Source organism: Sphaeramia orbicularis, chromosome 1, assembly GCF_902148855.1.
Source record: "Sphaeramia orbicularis chromosome 1, fSphaOr1.1, whole genome shotgun sequence".
In the NCBI taxonomy this organism is placed as follows: domain Eukaryota; kingdom Metazoa; phylum Chordata; class Actinopteri; order Kurtiformes; family Apogonidae; genus Sphaeramia; species Sphaeramia orbicularis.
In genome coordinates this window covers 41,599,608-41,610,792 of record NC_043957.1, presented here as the reverse complement: position 1 = coordinate 41,610,792, position 11,185 = coordinate 41,599,608, and the positions used below count along the sequence as shown (strand labels likewise).

Sequence of the window (11,185 nt, the reverse complement as noted above, 5' to 3'; positions counted from 1 at the left end):
CAAATTTTACTTTGTCTGATGTCACAGTTGGGCACAGTATTGACAGTTTTTGTCATGTGATGTTGTAAGTGTCAGTCTGCTGAAATGTCAGTATGACTTCACCACATCCTTAGAGCTCAAGGTGAAGGTAACTTGACTTGTTTTGGTTCTTCATGTTAAGCTTTTAGTATTACCAGGACCCAATTGACTGAGACACACAATGCATCCTCACCCCAGTGACAAGAGCAATTCAACAATGTAAGTTGTAGCTCACAAATTAGTAATAATAATCAAGTAATATAACTTAAATATATTACACATTAACTAATTCATTAGTAACGCAGTGTTCTCTTATTCATTTTATCTATGTCAATACTGTAAAGAAAACAATTTTAACAAATGTGTACTTGGTAACATGTTAACTGTTAATATAATCTAACAAAGCATCACAACTTAGGCTACACAACTTTAACCATTCACTCATTCAGTCAGTCATTGTGTAATTGCCTCCTCAGGTTTATAGCCTTTGTGCCCTCTAGAGGCTCTTATTTGGATTGAAGTGTCCTCTGATACCAAACCAGTTTCACTCACTGGGCTGCCCTCTGTCATCCTTCTTGTTCTTTATAATTGGTTCTTATGTAACATCAATGGTTACATACTACACGTGTTTAAAGTTCCAAAAACTTATAGTTTGTAGTTGTAGGTTTTGCCACTGGGGGATTTATCTATGAAACAGTGCTTAATAATGGTCCATTAAAGGGACGAACAACCATTTTTATGGGCAAAGCTGGTATTTTTACGTGTGAGCAATAAAAGCACATTTAGATACAAAGATGACAATTGTTCTGAATATATGCTTAAATTCCATTCATGTCTTTGTTCAGCTTGTACAAAACAAACTTCTTCAGCATAAAATAAAGGAATATTTAGTCACGGATATCAAATGTTTATTTTTACTAAACCAATGAACACAGTGCAAGTTAGTCAAAAGATACAAACAGGACATCCACTCTTAAGGCTCTGGAGGTAAAGGCTTTTAGGCCTAGATTGCATTAAAATTGAGGGATGTTTTAAGTTAACACATAAACATTCTCATATTCAGATATTTACAATGACAATGGTCTGTGAGAGAAAATAGGCTGCTTTGAAATTACTTAGAGTTATTTTGCTGTTCTATGCACTTCTACTGCCACTGAAAAACAGCATCATCTGGTTGTTTAAAGTGTAATGTAAGTAATGTAATGCCTATAGCTGGTTGTCTGGCTTTTAGCTCATCAATAATGCAGAGTCCATGCATGTTCAAGACAAGGTCTAGATTGTCTTACCGCTCCACTGCTGCGACACATGCAAGCACACCTGATGTTAACTAACCAAGAGGCCTTGATGAATTTCTCCGTGTGTTTAAATGGATGATTTGTGTGCAGTGACCCTGTCCTCTTTGTGTCAAAGCATTACTAAATGACACAAACACACACACGGTGTCTCTCACACACACCCACAAAACAATACTGACATGTAAAATTGTCTTTTTGTGTGCGCAAAACAGTTTGATTCATCCAGATAAGCAAAAAGAAGCCTTGTGTGGAACATAGAGGTCCAGCAAGCTGATAAAATGATGTAGAGGAGGCTGTCAGGATGCCTTGGCAATGATAAGGATGCTCATAAGGAAGACCATGATGAAGAAGATCCACATGAAAAACCTATCCATCACCTTGGCAACCTTCTTCCACTCCGCTGCCTTGACACAGGTAGCTCTCTGCTCACGGAAGCAGTTGGCGATGTACTGGATGTTCTTCACCACCTGAGGGGCAGACAAACATTAACAGAGACAATTAGACACTTAGTTAGGGGCTGGAATTATAGAAAAGCACATGATAAGCTACTACCAAGATATGTTGCCAACGGTGATGATGGTATCAAAACACAGCAATTCTGTGTTACATGACACATTCCAAGATAATCGTCTATGATACATATGTATCTATGGAAGAATGTGCCTAAAGGGGGTTAAAAGATGGAACTTCAGCTTCATGAAATCTGACAAGTAAAAAGAAATGGTGTACTAAAAATGTGTGTACTGTCAAAGCCTACTGCTTCTGTAGTACACACAACTCCACATCATCCCATCAGTTCAGGAAGTAGAGCCTGTGGGTCAGTTTACAGCAGTGTTGCTCAAGCTTTATTTTTTTTTTATTTTAGTTTTTACTGGGAACCTACTTTTTAAAAATGACAAACTATCATGACCTAATTCACAACAGGCATCATCATCTACAAATAGTGAGAGGAGCAAAGTTGGACTCCTAGCCATTTCGGTACCATTTCACTCATAGCTTGTTATCTTTAATAGGTAAACCTTCCATTTCAGACAGAGTCAGATATTTGTTTCATCAACAATACTCAGACTAAAGACTGAAGATTACAATCTCATCCCTTCCACTGATTGTGAAAATATAACTGCTAACCTCTACCTAATAAGTTTAAGCCTCTGTCACGTGCATCACTAGGAGCCAATCGTATCAATTCCCAGACGTCACCAAACATACTCCTAATGTTTACAACAGCTGGTCTTGTGATTTAGCAGAGTGGATTTTTTAGCTGTGGTGGGAGAGATTAGTAATGGCCAGTAAAATTGGTTATTTCTACTTCAACTTTGACGATATAAACCAGACATAAAAATGCATGTTTGGTCCATAGTTTGGTTACATGACAGACTATAGAGTTGCCATAAGGCCCCATCTGTCACAAGACCTCAAACTATCACTTGTCTCACAAAACAACCATTTTTTTAATGTTAGATCGTATCAGGTGGCACAGATATTTTTCACAGCTTGTCTGATTGTTATGGAACAGACAGTTTTCACAAAATAGTTGTTTATTCAGGGAACTGAGCCACTTTGATTATAAAACCCCATTCAGACTCAACAGACTGGTTTCCCTTCAAAGCAGACTTCATAGACTTTATAAATTTGCCAAAATGAATGGATTTTGTCAGAGTTACCAAGACACTTCTGTAGTTTTATTTCCTCTCAACAGTTGAAACTAACAGGAAACCCTGAAGCCTTTTGTACTAGATTTAGTGTTATACTGAGCATAAGAAACATGCTTCTTTGGCCTTTTTAAAAGCAGATTTTTTTGGTTCACATAAAAATCATGGCGTGGTCTTTGGGAATAGGTGGTTTTGAGCTCTTGCATCCTAAAAATCAAATCTCAATATTTGATGCCAGCATGATACGATATATCATATGCATCATGTACCATCACATATTGACAGTCATTCTTTGAGTTTGTTCCACCCCTACAACTAATGAACTTTTAACTCTTGATGTAAAGTAATCTGGTAGGAAGGTAAAGAAACACCTGTTTATGTTGGAGGCAGGGGCAGCAGCAGGGGCAGGCTTGGACTTGCTGTTTTTCTGGAGAATAGAGCAGCTGCTCCTTCAGGCCCCCATTCAGGTGCTGGAGATTTCGAGGTTGAGGAGGAGCATCATAGTCCAGTTCATCCCTCCTAATGTGGTGGTAGTGCTGAGTGGGCTCTCGCCTCGCCTCGCCCCTCTCCAACCTGGAGGCGTGATTGTTGTGGTTGTTGTAGTGGTGACGGTTGGCATTTCCATTTGCCTGGTTTTTCTGATGCTTGTTGTGGTGATTCACACCATGACCGTTGCTGTACTTGTACGGGTCGGTGTCATAATGGTACAGACGGTCATGGAAACGGTCGTCATGGTAGATGCTCTTTTCACTCATTGGTTCCTCAGAGTAAAGGGGAGTTCTCTCGCTCTCTGGTGTTGTGCAGTTCTCCCCAACCTCGTAGACGAAGAAGATTTTGGACATGTAGTCTATGATGAGCACCTTCGCCCAGTGAGGAACCGGCTTGGCCTCAGCACCACAGAAATGAATGTTCATGATGAAGATAGTAAGAGAGGTGGAGGCTGTGATCATAGTCATGGTGGCTATGTAGTATTTTCCTAAAGGAACAGAGACAAACAAAAGGACAGTTACAAAGGGCAAAGTGTTGACACACAACACATCTGCTGCAAGGGGTGGGAATCACAGAGTAACTCACAGTATGATACAATACATTACAATAATATAATAAGATTTTTGGATTTGAAAAAGGATTATGTATTATTCATTGCGTGGTGGTGTGAGAATTTGACACATCTTTGACACACAAACTGACTCCTACTTCCATGCTCATGTATCCATTATTTATCATTACTATCCTGCACACTGAAAGCAAAGAGGATAGACTGAAATTTTCACTAATTCTCAGCAACAGAGTGAGTGAATGAATTAATATCTGAATCCAGTTTAATTTAACAGAATAACTAATTGCCAAAGTTACTCTGTTTTTATCAAAACCATTTCAAATGAAGGCTCTCTAGTGTTTCAATAGACCGAACTCCCTTATTTCTCAGCAAGGGTATAATTGTGAAATACCAAATTCTTCAGTTTGTTGTAAACAAACCACCGAACATACAATGTCCCCTGACAGTAAAAATTCCTACATCCTCTCTCAGGTCAACCTAGCATTTTAAGTGTTTATATGGGATCTGTGTTCAAACAAAGTGCATATTTGTGTTCATGTTCATGGTTTTATAACTGTAACTTGGATTACAGGTTACCGTTTGTTCCGTGTGCTGTTTTTTTGTTCTAAGATACAGTGACTCTGGTGCCTAAAATTTATAGAAATTTCTATTATTTTATTTTATTAACCAACCCCCTGAAGGGAAGGCAAGGTGTATTGTTTTTGGTTCAGTTTGTTTGTTTGTTAACACTCTAGCAGCAAAACTACTGGTTGAATTCATACCAAATTTGGTATATAGATTGCCAGTGACCCAGAGTAGATCTGATTACATTTTGGGAACAGTGGGTCAAAGTTCAAATTTCTTTATGAATTTTTTAAGTCTTTTTTTTTTCCCTGTTTACTTGATGGGCAAAATTTCACATGTCTGTACAGCAAAACTATTGGTTGAATTCATACCAAATTGGGTTTATAGATTGCCAGTGACACAGAATAGATGTGGTTATATTTTGGGAAAATTAGGTCAAAATTAAAATTTTTTACAAATTTTTAAAATCTTTTTTTCCCATTTACTTAAACTGGGCAAAATTTCAAATGTCTATAAAAACATCAATTTTGTTTAAATTTACTTCAAACTTGACACATATATAGAGGTAACTGATATGCTGACATCAGCATATGCATAGACATGATGACATCAGCTGGATCCATGCTAAAATAAGCTACAATACTTGCGAGGGGTGGGGTTTGTTGTGCCTGGCACCACTTGTTTTGTTTTATCATACTTTACAGGGACAATGTATATTATTTAACTATGTCATAAATGTGAAGGAATTAACCAAAAGTCTTGTTTTCATTCATGTTGTGCCAGGACACATTCTATTGTGAATCACTGATAATTTCTCAACATTTTGCCCCACCACTCTCTGCAACAATCTGAGTTTAAGTAATAGAAGTCTGAATAACACCATATCAATCTTCCAAGATATGTTGGTTCACTTGGAGGCCCAAATTTGACATAATAAAAATAGAACATACTCAATCTAAAGTATGGGTACCCTCAATTATCTCACAATTTTAACTTAGTTTTGTTTTTTCATATATAACTTTTCTTCTTTCATTTCCAGACAGAAATGGGGTTCCACAGTGGTTCAAAAAAGAACAGTGAATCCTCAGAATAAATCTAACCTATATAAGGCATGCTTTCAGCAGGAGGCATGCTCTCAGCCACCAGTAACTGGAACACGGTGAGCGCCAGCAACACGGTCACCCCCAGGGAAACCTTCTCCCCTGAGTCAGCCGGCAGGTAGAAACCCAGTGGCGCCAGGAACGAGATGAGGAAGCATGGCAGGAGTAAGTTGAAAATGTAGAAGGAGGAGCGGCGCTTCAGGAGCAGAGTGTAGGTGATCTCTGTGTAAGGGTCGGAGCAGCAGCCGTACATCATAACATTTCTAACCGCCGGCATGCCGTGACACTCCCACTCCACATTGTCTACAAAGTCAGACAGGTCACCACTGTCCGTGTCCAAACTGATGTCCACCTGTGTAGAGGACACAGACTGTAAGGACACAGTAGGGATCAAATACACAAATACGCACACAGAGGAAACGTTTTCATTGCTTTTAAACATGTGGCTACATATGGCTGCAGGCCATGTAACATTTTACCTCCAATAACTCTAACATGAGGTTAAGAGAAGTTAAAACACACATTGCTATAATACAATGGCTGAGAACTTAACCTTCACTTATGTAGAAGTAGATATACCACAGTGTAGAAATAATCCATTAAAAGTCTTGAATTCGGAATGTACAGAACTATTATCAGAAAAATGTACTTTGAGGTGACACTAAATACCAAAACCTGTTTACTGAGCTTCAAAATCACAATTATAGAATGATGTGACTTAAAGTAGCAATCACAAAGATTTATATGTTGTTCTCGTTGGTGGCCCCTGATGGCTGATAATTGGTAACTGCAGTATTGTTTTTTAAACTGTGATGTCATCCATGATGATCAGTCAGCTGACAGTTGAACCTGTGGCCACGCCCCCCTTAGTAATTACAATGACTTACAAGGTGTTAGATTTTAACCAATGTGTCAAATCTGTCTGCACTAAAACATTTTGGTTATTCCACTTCTGGTCCAGTAGCCATATTTACCTCTGCCAAGGAGGTTATGTTTTTGCCAGGGTTTGTTTGTTTGTCTGTTTATTTGTCTGTCCATTAGTGTGCAACATAACTCAAAAAGTTATGGACAGATTTGGATGAAATTTTCAGGGTTTGTTGGAAATAGGATAAGGAAGAAATGATTAAATTTTGGTGGTGATCGGGGGTGGGGGGGCCCACGGAGGGGGCGCAGACCACAAAATTTAATCAAAATCTGTCCATAACTTTTTGAGTTATGTTGCACACTAACGGACAGACAAACAGACAGACAGACAAACAAACAAACAAACCCTGGCAAAAACATAACCTCCTTGGCGTGGGGGGGCCCACGGGGGGGGGCCACTGATCAGCCTTGGTGGAGGTCTGCGCTCTCCGAGTGCTTCTAGTTTTTCTATATGAAGCTGTGTTTCCTTTAGAATTCCAATTATTAGGCTAGACATGTTGCTGATGGTGAATCATCAGGATGATCACGGCTTCATAAACTAACAGACTAGTCCTAATGCAGATTGCTGTCTGTAGATACTGATGGACAGCAGGTCTTTTTCTCTTCTTCTACTTGTAAACTACTTTCTACTTCAAATCAAGTCATGTTAGTTTAGGAAGCTTCCCTTCCTTCCACATTCACACCTATGGGTGACTAGTTAACCTATTATGTGTTTGGACAAGGTACACTCAGAGACAAGGAAGGTTCTAAACTGAGCGAAACAACCTGAAGTATTTAAGTATGAGCTCAGGATGCACCAAGCCAGACTGTGATACCAGCGGATGTTTGCTAATGTCAGTATCAGCATATCATGTGATATTTATCTGTCATGTTTTATTAAAGGTTATTTCACAAATTGGAAAATGCAAATCTGTGTCCACTCACATATAATATGATTAAGGGCTGAAAGACTTTAAAAGAGTAACTATTTTGATATTTATGAAGATTTCTTTGTAAAAGGGGATTAAGGTTAACATAAGCAAACAAGAGAGAAGAATTTTGTAATTGGTGCATTCCTAGAGTGAGCTGTGATAACAGATGATCAAATTCTTTAAAGGAAAGGCACTTCAGTGTTTCCTTTAGGATCTCCTTCATTGTAGGATACACTGGATGATCCTTTATATAAGAGGAGGATAGAATATGTCTCACAGTTCACTGCAGCAGCAGTATTGGTCAATAAACAATTAATGTGACGGACAGGACATGAATTTTCAATCTTATGTCATAACTCACAAATATGCTGACATATTTTGAATGTTAAACAATGAGTGAATATGGATGTGACTGTTGTGTAAATTGTAAAGTTAAAGGGGTCATATTTAGCTGAACCAACTTTTATTAGTCTTTGGTTCATTCATTTGCGTATTTGGACCCTAATAGTTCAAAAAGTTTGAATTTAAATCCTCCAGGTGCTGCCAAGCCATATTTATATTCATTTTGGCAAAAATCAAGTGGATTTCTACAATCCATTTTAATTCCTTCTTAATTTGTTGCATCTATAACTAGTTACATCGTGACATTTGCACATATAAGGTCAAGACTTCCGTCAAACATTTCTCAGAGTACGCCATAATTGTTTGTCAGCAGCAGCAGTTGTAGTCCATACTGAAAATATGTCCAAACTTTGAGTTGATTACCTAAAATGATCAATTGTTGGTTGTATTAACAAACACAAGTAGTTGAACGGGACAGAGCAGCACATTCAACAACCTGGAGGGGGTGGGGTATGAAGTGGCTCATTTGCATTTAAAGGGCCAGTGCTCAAAACGACCTTTCTGGTGTCATTACTCAGAAATAGGGTTGAAGATGGACCTGTGGAGTTGAATTAATGAAGCATTCAGACCCAAGTATAGCATTTACAGTTTATGTAGACCACAGGGAAATGTTATAAAATGCATAATTCCATTTAAAGAAGCAAAATATCACTCCTTTAAGCTAAGGTTGCCTTAGTTGTGTCTCATTAATTTTAAGCACACACAGATGTGTTAAGAAGCTTTAAACAGATATTGACTTTTCAAAGTAAAACAATCATAATTTCAGAACATCATGTGGTTCTGTATCGGTGTTTTAAGATTCTCTGTCATATGGATGTCATCTACACCTTAACAATTTGATGTTGCAAGCAATTTTACATACTGTGATTCTACTGGTTAGATTAATGGTCTAGTACTGCATTGTGTCATATAAGCATATGTTAAGTGTATGGGGATTAGGCAAATGTAATGGACCAAAAAGCACAATGTTTAAAGTACTGAAATGGAAGGGAGTACAAGTATGAAGAAACATAAAATGGAAAGAGTGCCTTCAATTGCAGCTCACTGCTTCTTATGCTAAATATTAATATTAACCAGCAACCATAATTAGGTACTGTGTGTATTAGGACAGGTAAAACACAGGGGCTCAATTTCCCTACAGGGATAATAAAGGAAATTAACCTTGACCTTATATTAGTCAAAATTATTCCCAAGTATGTACAGTATTTGAGTAAATGTTATGATGCATCACTGCTAAGTAATTAACTACATTGCAATTGTATGGAAGCTATAAAACCCAGGTTCAGGGGGCTCTTGGGGGTGGGGGGGTGTCTGTCATCTATGTCAGGTTGTATGAACAAACCTGGTTTCCATTGTAGGTCCAGGAGCCAAAGGTGAGGTTGCACTGCTGCCAGTCGAAAGGAAAGTAGGAGACGTCCACCACACATGAACTCTTTGTGATGGCTGGAGAGTCCCAGATGATCTCTCCATTATAACGCAGCTTGACGTTGGTGTTGGATGGTTCTGATGCCTCCTCATCTGCTCTACACAGACATAAAGTGAACAGGAACCACCTTTAGATGCATACAATCAGATAAAACACTACAGAATCAGAAATCTGCCATTATGTCTCTGTTTGCATTTAATAGCACCACAGTTTCCTTTTCATTGTTTCTTCCTCAGTGTGTTTTTCTCTACTTGTTTGTCTTTGCTATCCTACTTTTTCCTCACTTTGTAACTGTCTTTAGTTACTGACTTGTTATAGAGGACAATGTCAGGCTTCCAAACCAGGTCACTGGGGATATTGATCATCTCCAGGTCATCATAGTCCTCTTTGTTCCACTTTAAGTAGGCGTCATGCCACACTTGTCTGATCCACAGGTATGTGGTGAGCACTTGATTCCTCTCGTCCTACATACACACACACACACACGCACAAACACATAAATAAAACATTAAAGAGGGAGCTGCGTAACATCGAGGAATCCCAGACTTTGATCAAGATCACCAACATATCTGACCCAGGGAGGTGTCAGTTTAGCTTGCACATTGTTCTTGCTAAATCAGTTCTTACAGATCAGTGAATAAAATCCCTCCATTGCTCTGCAATACAGTCTGAGTTCAAAACTACTCAGTGCTGACCTCTAGTGGTTCATATAGGAATAGGAGAGAGAAGTTTCAACACAAGACCACACGTGCCCTTTAGTTTTTGATTGATAGAGTCATTACATTTTACACATTAGAGTATTATTCTATAAAAATATTGTGTATTGAGTTCTATATCTCTGATGGGTGCTAGGGAGGTGGAGTTTGAAAGCATCAAATGTTACTGAAAAAGTGAAATACTAAATTTCTTGACAGCCCTTTTTTCCTGACGTTTCTGCTAAAAGTGTTGAATGATGTCTTCTGTAACTCTCACAGGACTGTACTGTAATGTATAACAGAAAGTTGGTAAGGTTTTTTGCTACTTTTTCTTTCTTTTTATAAACACTTTAATCATAAGATGATTTTAGACTTAACAACAGATATCCAAGCACACCAAATGTTTTAAATTTTATTGTATGCATTCACAGTGGACACATAAAGATCATTTTTGACTTACATTTGTTTCTACCATAAAACCACAGTATCCTCAAGTATAGTAGTGAAATGGTATTTTCTGTGGTCAGAGTATATGTGTGTAATATGTGGTTATGTTTGGTCTGTACTCACCATGTCTTTGATTTGTGACAGGGTGATCTGCAGCGACACATTTAAAGCTGCATCTGTGTCTTCCACGGGTCTCAGTGCATTGGAGTAATCCTCCATCAGGTCATTCAGGAGTTTTCGGGCATAATGCCCCTGGGCGCCATGGGACACTGAGGAGGAAAAGCAGAGAAGAAAGTGTTTATGGTACATACAGTGCACAGTATCAGAATACATGAGGACAATTAACCAATGAGTCTTGGTATGAATGAGCTGCAGAGCAAAGCAACATAAAGACAGAGCTGACTCAAACTGTAAACAGAGGTGAAGCCAAGTTACAAGACTAACTCTTGCCTGTCTATCTGCCAGATATTGACATCAAACTGATCCATAATGTAGAACTGACCTTGCACCAAAAGGCTAATCCAAACCATCAGCGCTGCCTTCCTCATTTTCAACCAGTCACAAGCTGCGGGTTCAATAATTCAGCAAAGCAGTCACCAACACAGCCTGTGTCCAAATGCAGGCTGTCACTTTATTCTGAGCTCCATCGTCTCCACTGAGGCCGACCAAGCCGAGATCACAGAAAAACCGA

At 38.6% G+C, this 11,185-nt stretch overlaps 1 protein-coding gene across 1 annotated transcript; it reads right to left on the bottom strand.

The window, feature by feature from the left end:
• Positions 1-1,289: 1,289 nt before the first annotated feature.
• On the bottom strand, positions 1,290-9,946 carry chrna9a (cholinergic receptor, nicotinic, alpha 9a). Its single transcript, XM_030144284.1, has 5 exons — positions 9,662-9,946; positions 9,269-9,449; positions 5,690-6,041; positions 3,337-3,941; positions 1,290-1,780 (listed from the first exon to the last, which is right to left on the bottom strand). The coding sequence occupies exons 1-5, from the start codon at positions 9,715-9,717 to the stop codon at positions 1,610-1,612; spliced, it is 1,365 nt and encodes a 454-aa protein (XP_030000144.1). The 5' UTR covers positions 9,718-9,946; the 3' UTR covers positions 1,290-1,609.
• Between the last annotated feature and the right edge of the window lie 1,239 nt (positions 9,947-11,185).

Excerpts from the sequence above, each read along its gene's own strand:
- chrna9a (XM_030144284.1), bottom strand. The coding sequence starts at position 9,717 with ATGATCAATATCCCCAGTGACCTGGTTTGGAAGCCTGACATTGTCCTC. Across the intron at positions 9,450-9,661 it reads GACATTGTCCTCTATAACAA|AGCAGATGAGGAGGCATCAG; the intron begins GTCAGTAACTAA and ends ATGTCTGTGTAG. Across the intron at positions 3,942-5,689 it reads TGAAAGCATGCCTTATATAG|GAAAATACTACATAGCCACC; the intron begins GTTAGATTTATT and ends CTGTTCCTTTAG.